This window comes from Sceloporus occidentalis, unplaced genomic scaffold (genome assembly GCF_023333645.1).
Source record: "Sceloporus occidentalis isolate IW3139 unplaced genomic scaffold, rSceOcc1.0.p SCAF_8, whole genome shotgun sequence".
Classification (NCBI taxonomy): domain Eukaryota; kingdom Metazoa; phylum Chordata; class Lepidosauria; order Squamata; family Phrynosomatidae; genus Sceloporus; species Sceloporus occidentalis.
Window position 1 is genome coordinate 41,772,045 of NW_028316988.1, and position 19,014 is coordinate 41,791,058.

A 19,014-nucleotide genomic window follows, 5' to 3' on the forward strand; every position below is an offset into this window, starting at 1 on the left:
CTGCAAGAGCTATCTCACGGTGGAATTGACTGTCTTGGAGCATAGTCTCCACCTTTGGAGGTCTTTAAACAGAGGTTGGATGACCCTTTGTCAGGAGTGCTTTAGCTGTCCATTCCTCCAAGACAGGGGCTTGGACTAATGGTCCTTGCGCTTCCTTCCAACTCTTAGGACTCAACAGTTATGAGGAAATAGCTTGAAATCCAGGAAAGCTCATGCCTATAAGTATTTCTTCGTAATTGTTGAGTCATAAGAGTCGGAAGGGAGCACAAGGCCACCTAGTCCAACCCCCTACCATGGAAGAATAGATAGCTAAAGACCTCCTGAAAAATGGCCATCCAACCTCTTTTTAAAGACCTTCAAAGATGGAGACTCCTCTGTCCTCCAAGACAGTCAGTTCCACTGTCAAATAGCTCTTGCAGTAATAAAGTTCTTCCTAATTTTTAGATGAAATCTCTTTCCTTGAAATTTGAATCTAATGGTTTCTGTCCACGGTTTCATGACTCTATTGGCTCATGTACCTGTCTAACCTTTCTGGAGCTCCAGTAAGTTGGTGCGGTGGGTTGACTAGTGGTGGGCAGTGTGAATATTTGAAACCACCGCCAGTCTGAGCCATCTCAGGGCAATGGGTGACTTGTTTCCTCCTGGCTTGTATCCAGTGGCCAACCTCTTTTTTTTCCTCTTCCTTTTCCTCTGCTGTCCTCTCCAGGCGCTTACATCTGAACTGGCCAACGCTCGAGACGAGACGAAGAAGACAGCCAATGACATGATCCATGCTGAGAACATGAGGCAGGGCCGCGACAAGTATAAGACCCTGCGCCAGATTCGACAGGGCAACACCAAGCAGCGTATAGATGAATTTGAATCCATGTAATCATTCCTGCCTCCACTCCACCTGCACTCTCCTACCCTTCCTTCCTTCCTTCCCTCCTTCCTTCCTTCTCTCTGTCCCTCTTTCCCTGCTCTCCTTCCCCTTTCTCTTCTTCACCTGCGTTGTGCTGGAACCACTACAGAAGAGTGACCACAGTCTGTCTTTAGCATTCTGTGCAGACTCTGCCATTCTGTTACAGGACCAAAAAAAGAAAGTCAAAAAATCAAGTCAGTTGTGCCTTATTGAAAATGTAAGACTCATCCTTTGCTTAATTGAGGCTGCAGCGAGAGTCCGTGTGGCTTTTTTAGGATGCTTCCGATGGTATCAGCAATGCTTCTGGTACAAGCCCCATGCGGTGGTGCTTAACAGGAAGGACCTCTCTAGCCTTGGTCGCCAACGCCTGGAGAGACCCACTTTGCCTAGTCCTAATGCATAAAGGCTTGCCATAGTATTGGGACCCTCTGTTTTTCCAAGCCCCACTAGTTTTAACACTTTGGGACCAGGAGATAATTGCTCTGGAAGGAGAAGTTAAGAGGGTCAAAAATTGTGTGCACTCTTCCCCCAAAGACCAAAGCTTTTCATGACTCCCTGAGATTTAGCAGACCAAACAGATGCCTCTGATCTTTACAGTATTTTGCATGTGCCACCAGCTGGTAAGCTTGAAAGAGTCCATATTCCTTAATCGTGATTAATGGATTGCATTGAGAATATTTCTCTCCTAAGCACAACTTTTTGCCATATCCCCAAGGAACGACATTTTGGTGCCTTTTTTTTTTTTCATTTCTTTTATCTTGCCAACCTGAACCTGAAGTGTTTGAAATAGGATTTGCATTAGCCATGAATCCCAGCAAAAGCGGTGCAAACCCATGCATTCAGCCTTATCAAGGCAGATCTCCAGCACAGTCGCCTCCTTGTGCCTTATTACACATTGATTCCCTCTTAACACTTATATATCCATCATGCTACCTGTGTTGTTTCCATGTCTCACTTCTCCACACCACCAACTGTTTGTATTTTTGTCAGGTCTGCCTTTGAGTTTAAAAGAATAAAGAGAGAGAAATCTTTCTCTTTCTGCTGCCTTAAACATGGGGAGATAGCAGGTTGCCCCCTTTTTAAAAGATCTCTCACCTTGGAGTGCCTTTTGCCCTTTCAATTTCAGAAAAAGGAAGAAAGAAAGAGACCCAGAATCTCTGACTTTGCTTTTGGGCACTTGCAACCATCTAACTAATGGTCTGAAATCCAGACAGCGATGCTTGGTGCCACTTTGCTGCCAAGCATTCATTGGCGCTCCCTTTTCTGCGGGAGTTGGGCGCTCATTCCTGCCTGTGCAACGACCCCGAACCATCTCCGATAATTGGGAAAATTGAACCCGGGGAAGGAATGTAGCTACAAAAGGCTGGAGCCTGGAGGGAAAATCCTTTTGGAGGAGAACATGGCCTTCCTTTTACTCTCTCCAACATGGATTCCATTCAAAGAGACGCTCCTCTGCTCTTCTGATTTAGCATCCTTTTTTAAACCATCTCCTGCACCCAGTTATCTTTAGAGTCTCCCCAGTCCTCCGTTCCCTGAATCTCTCCTCTTTTCCACCATTGACATTCCACTTTCAGGATGTATTAATGCCAAAAAAGGTATGATTTTTTAAAACAGGAATAAATGGAGGCAGATGAACATAGTTGCTAAAAACTGCTTGGAGAGGATGGAAAGAGGTTCGCGTAACTTAACATCTGCGAGGGCACTAAAGATTTTGCAGCATTTCCCATTTTTAGGGCTCCATCTTACCTCTTTGGGTAGCAAGATACTGGCGGCATAAGCAACACCAGTTGCTGGGAGATGTGCCTCAAAGCCACTCTTCAACTCCTCCCCAAAGATCACTGTTTTTTAAGCGTCCGTCGTGTGCATTTTGTAAATTTACTCCTTTCCCCTCCAGATACAGTGTGCCTTTTAGGGTGCGTTGGAGATGCGGCCAGCCTTTTCTCTCCTTCTTCTCCTTGAAAAATATACAACCTTGTTGCTTTAAAAAGGATTGTAAGAACCACTTTGCATTTTCTCTGCCTAAGAGGCTGTGGCTCTTTCCATTTTCATTACCAAATTGCCATTGAAGTGCCCACGGCTTACCAGTTTTCTCCTTTGGACTGTGCTCTTTGCTGGCATGCTCTGGATGCAAACCCACTTTTCAAGCAAATATACCTTGCTTGCAAGATCAGCATTGGACTAAATAAAGCAGTCCAGGCCTTGCTGTGTTGTCCGGGGCAATTTGTGGCTCATCCCAGCCATTGGACTCCCTCTCCCGCTCACTCCCAGTTAGCTCCCAGTAGAGGAACAAAACCAACTGGTGCCAGGGAGTCTTAACTCCTCCTGTAGTCGGTTCAGCTCTTTCCCCTCATCTTTTACCAGTATTATGTATTCCAGTGGGTATCTAATGATAATTGATTTCATCCTCTCTTTGTTTTTGTTTTTCCTAGCTATGCACAATTAGAAAATGTTAATCTTGGAAGTGTTGAGGAGGGAGGGAAAGGCAATGCTCCCTCCCTTCTCCACGGAAAAAGAAATATGTATACTGTATTGTAAAGAGATGATATTTTGCAGGAAATGTAATGTAAGAAGCACTCAGTATTACAATGAGATTTCTAGATACTTTTTTTAATTATTAGTTAGAATCCTTGGAGGTGTTCCTCCTCCTCCTCCATTCCCTCCTCCACCATTTTGTTTACTGCTATTTCTTGGATAACATACTTTTTCCTCTCCGGAGGAGGAGGGGAAATCGGCCTATTAAACTTTTGTTTTGTTTTGTTTTGGTCTGGCTTTATATTTCTGTTTTGGAAGAGAGAAAAAAAAGATGCTGTAAATTATGTCTACTCTTTAACTTTTGACCAACCTTTTTACATGTTAACATTAAAAACACCAGTTCCTTCCCCCGGGAGGGACTGCAAGGTCAGTCAGGCTGCGTATCGATGTGGTCAGCCACAGAGATTCCAGCTGTTCGGACGCTGCGTGCTCAAAGGGGTTTTGTTAAAAGTCCATCCCCTGTTCCCTCTTCATCCAGTGCCAATAAAGTTTAGATCAGTTGACTCTTTGGTGCCTCTTTCTTGCATTAATTATTGCTGTTGAGTGCCTTCAAGTTGATTCCTTGGTGCCTCTTACTTGCGTTAATTGATGTGGTGTGCTTTTTCTTGCATTATGCTTGTTGTGTGCCTTCAAGTTGACTCTTTGGTACCTCTTTCTTGCATTAATTGCTGCTGAGTGCCTTCAATTTGACCCCTTTGTGCCTCTTTCTTGCATTCTTCCTGTTGAGTGCCTTCAAGTTGACTCCTTGGTGCCTCTTTCTTGCATTGTTTTTGCTGTTGAGTGCCTTCAAGTTGATTCCTTGGTGCCTCTTTCTTGCATTAATACTTGCTTTTGAGTGCCTTCAAGTTGACTCCTGGGTGCCCCTTTCTTGCATTAATTCTTGTTGTTGAATGCCTTCAATTTGACTCCTTGGTGCCTCTTTCTTGCATGGTTCTTGCTTTTGTGTGCCTTGGTGCCTCTTTCTTGCATGGTTCTTGTTGTTGAGTGCCTTCAGGTCGACTCCTTGGTGCCTCTTTCTTGCATTAATTCTTGCTTTTGAGTACCTTCAAGTTAACTCCTTGGTACCTTTTTCTTGCATTGCTTTTGTGTTGAGTGCCTTCAGTTTGACTCCTTGGTGCCTCTTTCTTGCATTGTTCTTGCTTTTGTGTGCCTTCACGGTGAACCTATCACAGGGTTTTCTGGGGCTGAGAGTGTGTGACTCTCTCACGGTCCCCCAGTAGGTTTCCATGGCTGAATGGGGATTTGAACCATGATTCCCCCCCACACACACACACACACACACACATTCATGCTAAAAGTCACTTTCCAAGAATAGCGGATACTTGCAAGAGGCCAAGCTGAAGGTGAATTTTGGTAGAGGAATAAGCAGGAAATCATGCAAGAAGAAAAGCCAGCATGATGTGGGGGTTTGAGCATTGGATTCCAACTCTGGAGATCATGGTTCGAATGCAGTGAATTGGCTGTTTTAAGGGTTGAGGAGTGCTGGGTGTTGCGTTCCAACATCTGGAGAGCAGCTTGAGCCTCACTCCAGCACTATTTATTATTAGCTATCCAAAGTATTTCTGTATCGCCTTCCAGCCCACAAGGGCTCCTATGAAGATGAACAAATAAAGACCACTTAAAACAATGTGAAGATAAAACCATTTTTAAAAAATGCATTAAAATACTCTCTAAAAATTCCTAAAAGCAGTCTAAAAACAGTCCTAGAACCCAGTTTTAAAACAGCAGTTTCCTTGCATTCGAACCATGATCTCCAGAGTAGTAGTCCAATGTTATTTCCTTCTTATTCCTCAACTGGATTTCACCTTCAACTCTGCAAATATCCGCTACTATTCTTGGAAAGTGACTTTTTCATAATGAAGGTTATTATTTCTATAATGGTCAAAAGCTTTCAGGAAAATAAAGGGGAAACTACACGGCAATTCTAAAAGCAAAAACACAACCTTTTCCTAAACACTTGGCTGGAGTGTTGTTAGAAAGATTTAGGAAGCAACCATCTGCATGCAGTTCACAAAGAGAGCTCTTTGTTAGTACACTGAGGTCACTGAGTCCTGGGACATGAAGGTTTAATGGCCATTTTGGCCACTTTAGTTAAGTAGAATGGGCTTGCTGTCCAGGACTACATCACAATTGAGGATGTTTAAAGTCGTAGTTGTGAATACATGTTGTGGTGCGTTGTTTGCCTTCAAGTCATTTCTGACTTACGGAGACCTCAAGGAGAACCTCTCATGGGTTTTCCTTGGCAAGATGTGTTCAGAGGAGGTTTGCCATTGCCTTCCTTTGAGGCTGAGAGAGTATGACTTGCACAATGGGTTTACATGGCCAAGCTGGGAATTAAACCCTGGTCCCCAGAGTTGTCCAAGAATCAAACCACAGTGGCTTTTGTGCACCACACACTTTATCATACAGCAACACCGGAAAGGACTTGCTCATTACTTGGTTGTGTTTGTGTTCCTTCGAGTCTCCTGCCAACTTATGGCAGCCCCATGGATTTCAAGTGGTTTTCCTTAAGCAAGGAATATTTGGAGGTGGTTTGCCACTGCCTTCCTCTGAAATACAGCCTGAATTTTTTGTTTCCAGAGTGTGAGGGGGGAAAAAACCTAAACTGTTGTTTTTGTTCCTGGGATTTTAGGTACAGCACAATGTCTTTTGGGCAGAGAATTGTAAAATGGTGTTGTCTGGAGGAATTAAACCTGTTTCCTTTGCTTGGTTGAACCACTAGAGAGTGCCCTGGAGTTGGCCATTCAAAGTCTCAAAGGTGCTGCAAGGGCTCTTAAGTCAGGAAATTTCCACCAATTCCCACAGCGAGGCAAATGCAACAAACGAAAGGCAGCAACACCCGCATCCCCTTCTCTCCCCTTGTCCTCTGTCCTTCTGCTTTGCCAGGTCATGCCAAAACCCTCCATCTCTGGGGCCACCATTCCCGAGGGACTATCCATCACTGTCAGCGTCCTCCCAGTTTCAGGGACAGACCCGCTCTGGGTGCCCTTGGCCTCCGCATTCCTGCTCTGCGCACATCCATCTCCCTGATCTGCCAGTTCAAGGCTCTCCAGGGAGATAAGCCCTCTTGGCTCTTGGGAGATGTTCTTGGAAATGCTTGCTAGGATGCATCCCCTGCTGGGATTTCCCAGGCCTCCTCACGTAGGAAGCGACCCTAAAAACCCAGCCAGGAAAGGTAGCTGGGGTGCCCACAATGTGCTTTAATTGGCCAATACTCTGGACCTATTTTGGGGGGATTATGGTTTGGCATCTTGGATTGCTCCTTTGGACTAAAACTCAGAATCGGGTCGATTGCTCCGTTCATGGACACAGAAACCACTTTCCATCAGTAAAACTTGGGAAAGCCTATTTATTTAAACCCCATCGGTGAAATCTATGTTGGCATCTGCACTGCAGAATTAATACAGTTTGGCACAGCTTTAACTGCCATGGTTCCGTCCCATGAAATCCTGGGATTTGTAGTTTCTTGTGGCACCAGAGCGCTCTGCCAGAGAAGGCTAAACATCTCACAAAACTACAAATCTCAGAATGCCATAGCATCGGACCATGGGAGTTAAAGAGGTGTCAAACTGCATTATTTCTGCAGTGCAGATGCAGCCTATGCAGGTCCAGTTGCTTAATCACTTGCAAAAGTCCACGAGAAAAACTTGTGTACCAATACCACACTTGGGACCCTGTTGTTCTTCTGTGTTATCAATTTAGTTTCAAAAGAGACATCCAACAGGCCCTACACTACTCAATTCTAGCACTGTTTCCACTTCCACTGCCACGGCTCATCCTGTGGAATTCTGGGATTTGCAGTTTTGTGTCATGTGCCTCCAAATTATGGCAACCCCAAGATGAATCTACCATAGACTTTTCTTGGCAAGATGTATTCAGAGGAGGTTTGCCCTTGCAAGAGTGTGGATTATGGTGACCGTCTTAGAGGGTTCTCTGGACAGGACTTTTACACAGGAGACTTTACCATTGCCTTCCTCAGAGGCTGAGAGAGTGGGTTTCCATGCCTGCTCAGGTCTTGCACTCATCCCGGAAGCCAAGATGATAAAGTTGAGGTTGCCATACTTTGACCACATCATGAGAAGGCACGACTCACTGGAAAGGATAATAATGCTAGTAAAGGCGGGGGGATGTAGAAAGAGAGGAAGACCAGAGACTTGATCGATGGACTCAGTCTGGGGTGCTACAAGACCTGAGCAGAGCAGTGGGGGATAGGGGTTTTGGGAGAAGTCTCATCCATAGGTTATCCATGCGTCAGGACTGACTCAAGTTCACAACAAGAGTGTTCAGGCAATGGATCCAATGACCTACAGAGTTGGTGGGGGTCTTCTTCTCTGGAGGTCTTCATAAAGAGGCTACCTACTGGAGAAATGCTCTAGCCAACCGAGGTGCATGCTTCGAAAATGCCAGGGAGCATGAGCCCTGCACTTGCCAGTGACCTTCAGTGTTTCCAACCCACAAACCACAACTTTCCTCCTTGGGATGGACACTCTCTCCCTCCCACCAGCCTCCCAAGGCCGAGGGCTGTCCTCCGAGCCCATTCCTCTCATCCAGCTGTACTTATATCTCCCAAGCCAGCTGCTTCCAAGTCAGCAGTCCTTGAAGAGCGAGAATGCCTCATCGCCTTGCCAGGCTGGTCTGCCTGGCACCCTCGGTGCACAGAGTTCAAGTCCTCTCCTCCTTTGGGATCGGTCACCGAATACCATCCAGCCTTCCTTCGGGGAGAAGCTTCAGCTCCACTAGGACGCTTCAAGACATCCCTGGAGACACAGAGTAAGCATCTTATTGGACTCCTTTGTTGTCTAGAGGTTCGCCAAGGAGAAAAGGGAGGGATCAGTTACTTTTGGGAGCTGTGCGGCTTTACAACTTCTTGTTGGAGAGTTTTCAACTTGGCAGTACCTTTTGCAGTTGGGTAGCAGAGGGGATTTCAGAAGCGCTTGCTTGAAACCTTATTACCTGACCAGCCGCACCTACTGAAATTCCCTCTTCCTAATGGTGGACCTAGTATATTTGATACCTGGTGCGGATAATTTTTTTAATACCCCCCTATGTCTCTTCAACAGCCTTTTCTGAGTCTGGAGGAGATGCTGGCTGGGTGGGAAATGGAGGGGAATCCCTTTCTTGACCAGCCAGCAACCTGGCCAGACCTGGAAGGCGACCCAGTCCCACCAGTTCACTAGGTGAGACCCATTTTGGAGGTGTCGCCTGATGCATTCCTCACCCCTGGCACCCCCTTAGTGATGCCCTTGCCTTTTTTACACCAGATCTACTCAAAGTGGTTGTCCCTGAGCCATTGGCTGCCAATCCCTAGAAAGAAACCTTTGCAGCCAGTGAGCACAAATACAGCACCAGTCTCTGGCACAATGAGGGGAAAATATATTACAATATATATTCAACTATAAGTTGACCTCATATGTAAGTTGAGGGCAGGTTTGGGGGGCAAAGCTATGGATATGACCCATGGGTACGTCGAGGGTAAAACTTAGGCGCATGTAATGAAGCATGTAAAGGATGAAGCAAAGGAAAACAGTGCCAAAGAACTTACAAAATTCCAGTAGGTATAACTATAAGTGCATATACTAAAGGCTGGATGGATGAGAGAGTAGAAGGGGGTCAGTGCTTCCAGGGCAGATTAAACTCCTGCCTTTCACCATATAGTTATATATAATATAAGTTAAAATTAAGGCTGCTATAGGAGAAGAGAAACAGAAGAATAGCATGGAGATGATGGTGGCGATGCTATTAAGGTTTGTGAGCAGGAGATGGGATGCTTCTTCCACATCTAGAGTCCATCCACATTGCAGAAACAGTCCAGTTTGACCCCGCTTTAACTGCCATGGCTCAAAGCAATGAAATTCTGGGAATTGTCATTTCCTGTGGCACCAGAGGAAACCACAGTTCCCAGAATTCCATAGCAATGAGCCATGGCTGTCAAACCAGACTATTTCTGCAGCAACACTCTCAAGGCTGTTTCCAAATCTGGAAGAACACAATCTTCGGGAAGGCTAGAAGATTAGCTCTTGCTTAATTTTGCAATGTTTGACAACACAGAAGATAAGTTTCGGAAGACTCCTGCTCCAAAGTCTCTCCGTTTTGGCCGTGACTTGCAGCCAGGAAAGAAAACGTTCAGATTTTAATTATGAATCCAACCTTGCAATGCAATGCTGCCCTTTAAAGTGAGGCATCAGGATCTCCTTTGGAAAGAAGGCATGAAGCAGGGTTTGGGAAGAGTTTGTGTCTCACGGTTACTCACAGCTTATAATTGTTTTAAAGAAAAAAATCCTTTAAAAAGTAGTAAGAAGAAGAAGAAGAAGAAGAAGAAGAAGAAGAAGAAGAAGAAGAAGAAGACAAGAAAGTCCTGATTTAAACTGAGAACAGTTTCACAAGCTAAATATTAGGAAGAACCTATTTAAAAATTGTAATTGCTGTTCAAGAGTGAAATAAACATCCTTGGAGGATGGTGGGCTCTCCTTCTTTGGAGGTCTTTAAACAGAGGCTGGATGGCCATCTTTCAGAGTATTTTAGCTGTGAATTCCTGCATGGCAGAAGTGGGTTGGACTAGTTGACCCTTGGGGTCCCTTCCAACTCTATTGATGTAGAAACCACTGAACCTCCTTGCCCTCTTGGAGAGAGTGCCTTATGTCTGAACCTTGAATTAATTGCAGGCCTTGGATATTTTCCTCCTTGTTCTTTGTTTTGGTTACTCCATCCTTTGGGTCCTGTCTGCCAAGGCCTCTGGGAGGCAGTCAATGCAAAAGCAAAAAACGAAGAGCAACACAAACTGTAAACAAGGCAAACTGAGTGTAAACCTTGCAAAGAGAAGACTGGCGAGAGAGATGGCAGTGTAAAATCATTTTAGACACAGAGTCCAGGAATGTAAAAAGTCAGCAGATGATGACAGCTCAGATGAAGATGTAAAGCCTGGGATCTGTATATCCTTAATGCAAATGGAAGAGAGGGAGGGACTGTGAAGATACTGTAGATTAGTTTGTCATAAACTGTGCTACATCTCTGCGTTGAAAGGAAACAGTGGATTCCAGATACTGTATTTTCGGTGCAGAAAATGTGAGGATTTTGTGCAGAAAAAGTGTCAAACTACAAAAGTTCACATCAGTTCGCATTATTTTCACCAGAGTTTCTCAAAGCTCAAGGAAAGATGGCTTTGGTCCATTTTTTCAAGTATTTTCTAGTATTCTTCTTGCATTCAGATTGAACTTGACTGGTCCTCTTGTATCTCCCTTGTCCTGGTATCTTGTGATGCCACCCCAGACCTTCCTCTTCCTCCTCCTCCTCCAGTTCTCCAGATAAGGTCCTGCTCCATTTTATCAACCGGAACGGAGAGAAATTCTCAGTCGCAGCAAAAGAAGGAGAGAGTTTGCTGGAGGTGGTGGTGAATCAAAACCTCAACATTGATGGCTTTGGTAAGTGTTGTCCTCCTTCCTCTGCTCTTTCTTTGGCCTTATTTAAATGGTCAGATTTAAGATGGGGAGGTTTTGGGTCTGGCCACTTAGTCTTGGGATGTTTCCGAACTCTCTTTGGAGTTGCAATGCCTGGGATCCTATGGGACTATTGAAGGAAGTGAACGTAGAAAGTGCAAAGGCAGGTTTTACAGCTGAACATTAAGGACACAAAAATCATGACCACGGAAGATTTACCAGAATTCCTCCTAGATAACAAGAACATTAAAATAGTCAAAAGATCAAGTATTTTTCAGAATGGAATGGAGACTGCAGTCAAGAAATCAGAAGAAGACTTGGAAAGGAAGCTATGAAGGAACCAGACAAGATCCCAAAGCGTAAAAACACATAATTGAATACCAAAATTAGGATGGTCCATGCCATAGTATTCCCCATCTCTATGTATACTTGTCAAAGCTGGACAATGAAGAAAGCTGATAGAAGGAAACAAATTCATTTAAGATGTCACACTGGAGAAGATTTCTCAGGATACGATGGATGGCCAAGAAGACTAACCAATGGGTCCTTGGACTGATCAAGCCTGAACTCTCCCTAGAAGCCAAGATTACTAAACCAGGGCTGTCATAAAATAATAATAATAATAATAATAATAATAATAATAATAATAATAATATGGACATATCATGAAAAGATGCCCTAGAAAGACCAACAATGATTGGTAAGGCAGAAGGTAGTAGGAAAAGGAAGACCCCATTCCAGAGGCATGGACCTTGTAGCTACAATGAGTCTGCAAGACTTGAGGATAGTGGGACTTGGAGGTCTCTCATTCAAAGGGTTGCTATAAGTTGAAGTCAGCATAAAGGCAATTAGCAGCAACTACATCCAGTGGGTTCTGGGAACTGTAGTTCCTCAAACAGACTTTCCCAGGCTTTGGCCCTTTGGGACGCAGTTCATCAATGAGCGTCCGGCCCTTTTGCCTTTTGCTGGGATGCCCCAAAAGTCAAGTGTGTTGCAGATCCAGAAGGTGGCAGCAGATGAATTCGTGATTTTTGCAGGGGATGTTCCGCATGTTCAGCAAAGCAAAGTGTGCTGACTGCTTTGGGGAGTTTTCACAGCCCTTTTGGTTTCTCTGGGAGGGACATTTTGAGGTTTAAAAATAACTGAATACTTTCCCATGTGCTTTGCTTTGCAGTTTTGTTCCTTTCAAATGCTTATGCGTTCAGCTCTGTTGTGTCCCTTCTTCTCCCCAAGGTGCGTGCGAAGGCACACTGGCTTGCTCCACCTGCCACCTGATCTTTGAGGATGACGCTTTCCGAAAACTGGAGGCCGTCAGCGACGAAGAGCTGGACATGCTGGACCTGGCGTTCGGACTGACAGATACGTAAGGGTCCAGGGATGTTTTCTCCTCTCAGGCCGCATCCGCACTGCAAAAGTAATGCAGTTCAACCCTGCTTTAACTTCTCTTAATGGAATTCTAGGGTTTGTTGTTTGTTGCGGCACCAGAGCTCTAAATATAAATGATACTCTGGTTTCTCTTCAGATCGTATAAACCTTTTGCTTAAATATATTTCAAAACTACAAAATACAGAATTCCATAGCATTGAGCCAAGGAAGTTAAAGCAGTGTCAAACTGCATTATTTCTGCGTTGCAGATGAGGCCTCCGTCTCTCTCTCTATCTCATTCAGTCTAGGCCTTGCATATTCTCTGAGTCCTAATCAAGAGCTCCGAATTTTTAAGTCTATTTAATGTTTTAAACTACAATTCCCAGAAAAGGTTGTTGGTGGTTTACAATGTCATAAACCAACTTTTGATTGTGGAGTTCAGACCTGCAGCATTGCACATCCTTTGTATTCCCAGGAGGCAAGCGTTGTCATAGATGCACCATTGGGGCCATTGCAAAAGCTGGGGGAGACAAGTGCGATAGTCACAATCGGCAACAGCACAACCCTTTGTGTGACTACCCTACCCTACTAATTCAAACTTTTGGATCTGCTTTTAGGTCCCGCCTCGGCTGCCAGGTGAGCGTGAAGAAGTGGATGGACGGCTTGACTGTCCACGTCCCCAGGGAGGTCTCCGACATCCGGAAAGAGCTGGACGTAGAGAAGCAAAACAAGCAATAACTGGCCTTTGCTGAATGCTGTTCCTGGAATCCAGACATTACTGTGGCGATTTTCCCAACTTGCATGTCATCTTTCTTGCGACTCCCTTTTGTGTTTGAGATCTTACCTTGTATTCTTGTAGCCATTTGAAATCTGGGAGGAAATTCTTTGCAAACGGTGACGCTCACCTCTGGCTTTGAAATACCAGGCTTGTTACTCCTCTGTTCCTCTGAGGGTTTGTCTTCACTGGCCAGAATGCACCAAGCTGCCTATGGAGGATTCGGGTCCTGAATTCTCCCCAAATTCTCCCCATAACCTGTGCTCTCTCTGCAATGATGACGGGTGGCTGCCTTCCTACACAATCCCTTTCTTTGCATGGCGCCATCTCTGAGGTCACAACAAGGTGCGCAGCCATGTTGCCGATGCTGGGCATCTTCTTCTGACCTCAGAGCAACTCAGGGCCAAACAAGGATCAACAAGGGAAGGTGGAAAACCAGGCCAAGACCTTGTTGATAACACAACCTGGATGTCATCTGCAGTTGTGCACATGTAAGTCTTGTTTTCACTAGATTCTAGGAATCTCCAGGTCCTCCAGTGAAACTCTGTGGAAAACATCTGCCAGAGATTGAGCAGAATCATGCTGGAGGACCTACAAATGCCTAGAGAAGTGTTCTCTCTAGGAATCTCCAGGTCCTCCAGTGCAACTCTATGGTCAACGTCTGGCAGAGTTGCGCTGGAGGACCTAAAGATTCCTAGTCCAAAGTTAAAGCTGCAAATGCAGAGGGCTGACTGCAACGGTTTCCGATTCTGGAACTCGAGGCTCTCCGAAACCCTTTGCACGCTTTGAATAGTCACTAGGCTATTGAGCTTCTCGCAGCTCCATAATTGGCATTTCTGCCTCGCAGCTTCAAAGCTCCATCCGTCCCCAAGGACTGTCAACGCCGACTGGTCAACGCCTGAAGCAAACCAGTCCAGAGCGTGGAAACCGAGATTAAACCTCTCGAAGGATCACAGGGATCCATTCCATTCATGACTATATCTGCCCTGCTAACTCTCCTTCGAGACAGGAGGATGGCTGGCATGGTGCAAATTACAGTCATTTGTGATAGTGGCGATGGGATAAAAAAATGTTTTGCATGCTTTGAATAGTGCCTTTGAGGAGGCAGCAAGGTGTATGGCCATTACATTGGTTGGGAATCTTTTGCACCCCAATGTCCCAAAGCTCCCCCAAATCCACCTTGCAAGCCACTCATTCCCCCCCAAACTGAAACACACTGAGAAATAAAACCGTGTTTTCTTTATTAATTGAATTATTTACATCCAAAAGCTTACAAACCTTTGAGAGAAGAAGCTGCCTCAGCAATGTACAGAATTACAAGAGAGAAAAGATTTTGTGGGGTCTTTGTGCTTGGCCCCAAAACAGCCCCAAATCAAAAGGAGCAGGGATTGCATTTTTAAAAACCCAAGAACAGAAGACGTTTGGCATGCATCGTCTTTTTCCTTCCAAGTTAAAATCAAACAGAAAAATAGAGTGTTTTTGGTTGACGCACAGAGAGATCTACCCTTTGAATTTTGGCCCAAGGCTGAGAGATGGCTGTCGAAGCGGATAATTAAATCAAATAAATAGGATTTTTAAAAAATGGTCCTGTTCTATTATATATATAGCCCAGCTCTAAAAATAAAAGACACCTTCCATAGCCATTGAACAAAATCTTGCTTCTAAACCTTTCTGCCTTTCCACATTTCTCAGTTTGTAGCACCTTCATTTTCTTTCAACGAAACTGAGGCTGCTGCCTCACTGCAGAATTAATGCAGTTTGACACCGCTTTAACTGCCATGGCTCCTAGGATTTGCAATTTGATGAGACATGGACACTCTTTGGCATAGAAGGCTATAAAACTACAAATCCCAAGATTCCATGGAATGGCGCCACAGCACTTAAAAGTGGTGTCAAAATGCATTATTTCTACAGTATAGACGCACCCTAAGTAGGTATGAGCCAACGTTGGGTGCATCCACACTGAAAAATGAAAGCAGTTTGGTGCCACTCTAGCTGCCATCACTCTATTCTCTGGGATTTGTAGTTTAGTGAGGTATTCAGCCTGGTCTGTCAGTCAGCTCTGGTGCTTCACTAAACTACAAATCCCAGGATTCTATAGGATAGAGTGATGCCAGCCAAAGTGGTGTCAAAGTGCTTTAATTCTGCAGTGTGGATACACTTATTGTGATAAAGGTTAGCACATTCATATGAAGCAACTCAATCTCAGGGTGAGCTGCAGTGTCTACTATACAAATCCTTCAGCAAGTGATGCCAACCAGATCAAGTGTGCCCAAAACAGCCTCCACAGACCTCCCCTTGTTAGGAAGCTGCTAAATGGCCACCACAAATGGGCCGCTTTGAGGTTGGCACACCAACATACCTCTTACCTTCTCACATTCCCAACCACTTTGCAAAAGTACTTCCACATGCGACACAAGAAGCCTATCTAGGGGTAGCCATGTTGACCATATAGCAAAGTATAATAACAACCCAAAGCCCACAAAACAGTGCTAACCTTCATTTGGCCAAGATGCTTGCATCGTCATTATAAAATGGCAAAGTTAGTCACAGGCTTGCATCTACTCAAGGTGTTGCTGGTGTGTTGTTCTTTGGAGATGTACGCAAACCGGTCCCTCTTCCTTCTGGCCATATGGCCCTGGAAGACAACGCTTTCCAAAGTCCAGGAGATAACATTTCAATTCTCCATTCTCAACAATGCCTTGAAAAAATTGCAAGCCTGTGATAACACTGTCATGACTTTTGCCTTCCCTGTATGATTCTTGACACCTTTCCCTGGTGAAGAAGCCAGTGGAGCTTCGAAAGCTTGCATTATGTGTATTTTTATGCATTTTTGTTGGAAACTTATCACTGTTTTGTGGATTTGGGATGTTGTTGTACTTGGGCAACACAGCAGACCCAAAACGCTGCCCATCTCCATCTCCAAAGAAGTGAGGAAGAATTAATACGAATCCTCACCTCATCCCTGAAAGGTCCAACATCCCATCTCTGTTCTTCTTTTCAACTTTCTATCATTGAGTCCAATACTAGGATTTATAGGAGGGGAAAGCCAAGGGAGAAGAAAACTGGATGTCTCATTTCAGTGAATAGACACAACTACACAAGAAAAAGGGGTGCTGATTGTCAAGAAGAATAACCTGAAGCCAAGTTGTAGAGAAGCCCATCATCAGCCTAAATAAATCCAATTCCTAACCGAGAACCAGAGTAAATCCACTGAGTCCATGGGATTTATGTATGCATTGATTGAACTGATTCAGAGTTCGCTGGTGCCCTTCCAAACTACAAAACTATTATAGCACTATGATTCCACTTTAAACATCAATGTCTATGGCATCCTGGGATTTGAAATCTGGGGGAGACACTAGAACTCTCTGGCTGAGATTTCTCAATGCCAATCCCTAAACTAAAAATCCCAAAATAATTTAGGGATGGAGCCAGGGAGTTTCGAGTGGATTCCTAGTGCTAAAACTCTGCAGCGAGAAAGGGCCTCTACTAGGGATCAGCCTTTGGATTTAGGTCTTAGATTCCTCAGAATAAGCCTGTTAAGAAAGCAAAATATTAGCAAAGATTTTTAAAATGCTAAGCTGCTTCTTTGTTTTTTGTATTTGTTATAACTTTGGAACGGAGCTGAACAAACGCTGGCCATTCCCGTAGGCTGAGCAACTTCCAATGGGTGAACCTGGGAAAAGGCTCCAAGAAGCAATACGTTTTGAAGCTCTGGCTAGAAGTCAGCCTCAACCTCTTAAACAGCTCTTCCTCTTCTTTGTTTTGAGCAGAAGGTAAAACAAATGAATTTTAAGAAGCTGTAAAGGACAGCGGAAGTCGCTTTGCACCTGTGCAGCAGCGGCAGCCATTGGGATGGTGAATCCACTTCAGGTTTTAGCTTGCCTTCGAACCCCAAATCCCCAAAATAGCTGCAGCACTTTAGACAGCTCCTTTTAAACCCAGAGTGGAGTCACCATCCCGCACTCCCTTGATAGCGAAGCCATTGGCCGCCATTGGAGGCCTGTCAAATTCTTCACATCTCATATATTACAGGGCATGTGCTCCTAGACAAAAGTCTCTTCGGCGATCATTAAGCCCTGGCGCTCGTCAGCATTGGCTCCGGCGCAGGGCTGGCTCCTAAGCCACTCTGCCCTGCTCCGGATGAGCTCCTTCTCCACTGTCTCTGCACTTGCGGCACAACACTCCTTGGCGTCGTCATGGCTGAAGTATTCACGGACCGTGTTCCGGATGGATGCCGGGAGGAAAATGCGGAACGTGTGGCTGAAGGTCTTGCTGCCAACCTTGCCATGGTGCCCATCTTCCTGGGCTGGAGAGATTGGTTCTTCTACAAGGGGATTACTTTGGGGAGCTGCCACTGCCACTTGGGAGAAGTGGCTCATTGATTCGTGGTGGTATCTCCGCGCAACGGACTGGAGAACCAAAGGAGTGTTTTGCCCATAAAATACTGTCTGGGGGATGTGAACCCTTACAGTCTGTAGGCTCTTGGAAAGACCACTGGAGATAGCATTACTCTCCTTGGGGACCACATATCCCTCCTCTTGTCCTTCTGAGGACTCCCTCAGGCTCCTCTCTTTCGGGGCCATATAGACAGTTATCTTGGTACGCTTCAAGCTTCCTTGAGCGTGAGGGGCATCTTTGGGACATTTGATCTCAATGTGCTTCACCGACTTCTCCTTCTGTGCTTGTCTTCCAGTCAGAGAATTGCTTTCGGGGCTTGGGATGAGAGTCCTATATTCTGTCTTGACAGCAGAACAGCTTCCAAGAGGATGGGGAAGTTTTTTGGCATGGCACTCTTCCTTCTCACCAATCCCGTTAGGTGGGCTTCCACCAGTGCCAACGATGGGCACAAAGAATGCCGTTTCCTCTCTGCCGCTCCTCTCCTGGTCACCTTCCTGCTTCTCAAAGGAAAAGTTCATGTCGCAAAAGCTGAGAGGCAACGGGGAAGTTAAAGGCTTGTGCCACTCTTTCATGGACTGCTTGGCCATTTTGGGGGACAAAGCATGGAGCCTGGTGGACGTGCCGAACATGAACGGCAAGCTGGAGACATCTGCAGGGCTGAAGGCCGACGACTCGGAGCAATAGGAGAAAGCACTGTCCAGGGAGCTCAAGGAGGAGGCGGAAGGGGAGGTGGTGGTTGACGAAAGGCTAGAAAAACTGGACCGGTTGGAGAGGCTGGTCTTCTGAAGGCCGAACGTCTTGGCCACATGACTGCTCTGAGGGCCTCTCCAGAAGCTCGGCCGAGCGGCTCTGCTCAACCCAGGGCTCAAGCCTTCGTCTATGAGCTTCTGGCTCTCCAGCTGCAACTGCTTGAGCCTGCGGATATAATCCCCATGATGGCGCATGATGGTGGCATCACAGCTGGACTGCCGTGCAACCGGCTCATGGTCCTGGGAGGGGAGCTGAGAGCTCAGGCAGACGCTGGGCTCTGAAGAGCATCGGTCCCTTGCCGGACTCAGGGAACAGGCGGATTCGAGGGAGCAGAAGGAGCCACCCTCTTCCTCCTGCTCCAGGAGGTCGTAGCTATCCGCACTGGCGTTCTTCCTCGCCTTGCTTTGGTAGCAAGCATCGATCTCGCTGAACAAGTCCCAGTCCTCTCGGTGCTCACTCAGCAGCAACTCCCCAGAAGGGCTGAAGAGGCCATCCTCCACTTCAAGCAGGTAATGCTGCTCTGGTCTTTCCCCGTAAGAAGCAGCAAATTCCATCTCATCCGAGGAATCATTGCGTTGAACTGTGTATGGGAAGGAGAAAAGCCAAGTCAAGATAGTGAAGATAATGTTGACTCTACAGAGGAGTAAACCCTCAAGTAACTAACGCCTTAAGACAACTAATCCTCACCCAACTAACTCCTTAAGACAAGAGTGGACTAAATGCACATCAAATGCACAGTTTGGGGAGAAACACATGCAAAAATACATTGGTTTGGTTTATGCTTACTAGAAACAAGTGAACTGCTGCTTGCTGCTTGCTTTAACCTCTGAGTTGGTTTTGAGCAACCTAGGAAA

General features: G+C 45.6%; 3 protein-coding genes across 4 annotated transcripts in view; 2 read left to right on the plus strand and 1 right to left on the minus strand.

Annotated features, from left to right (window-relative positions):
- Window positions 1-3,936, plus strand: part of MSN (moesin) — a 42,364-nt gene extending 38,428 nt beyond the window's left edge. The window contains exon 13 of the mRNA XM_089536392.1: window positions 707-3,936. Within this exon, the coding sequence (XP_089392518.1) occupies window positions 707-871 (165 nt within the window). The 3' untranslated portion in view covers window positions 872-3,936. The remainder of the gene's footprint in view (window positions 1-706) is intronic.
- Window positions 3,937-4,710: 774 nt separating this feature from the next.
- On the plus strand, window positions 4,711-14,248 carry LOC149308743 (adrenodoxin-like). Its single transcript, XM_089536395.1, has 4 exons — window positions 4,711-8,203; window positions 10,700-10,851; window positions 12,100-12,229; window positions 12,849-14,248. The coding sequence occupies exons 1-4, from the start codon at window positions 8,043-8,045 to the stop codon at window positions 12,967-12,969; spliced, it is 564 nt and encodes a 187-aa protein (XP_089392521.1). The 5' UTR covers window positions 4,711-8,042; the 3' UTR covers window positions 12,970-14,248.
- The window catches only part of LOC149308744 (rho GTPase-activating protein 20-like), a 36,168-nt gene continuing 31,384 nt past the window's right edge, over window positions 14,231-19,014 (minus strand). For both annotated transcript variants that reach the window (XM_089536391.1, XM_089536390.1), the window contains exon 15: window positions 14,231-18,740. In XM_089536391.1, the coding sequence (XP_089392517.1) occupies window positions 17,056-18,740 (1,685 nt within the window). In that variant the 3' untranslated portion in view covers window positions 14,231-17,055. The remainder of the gene's footprint in view (window positions 18,741-19,014) is intronic.

What these genes read in the sequence shown, in the direction of transcription:
- LOC149308743 (XM_089536395.1), top strand. Translation starts at nt 8,043, where the DNA reads ATGCCTCATCGCCTTGCCAGGCTGGTCTGCCTGGCACCCTCGGTGCAC. An exon ending in GACATCCCTGGAGACACAGA is followed by an intron (nt 8,204 to 10,699) that starts GTAAGCATCTTA and finishes ATGCCACCCCAG; the next exon opens with ACCTTCCTCTTCCTCCTCCT. An exon ending in GCGTTCGGACTGACAGATAC is followed by an intron (nt 12,230 to 12,848) that starts GTAAGGGTCCAG and finishes ATCTGCTTTTAG; the next exon opens with GTCCCGCCTCGGCTGCCAGG.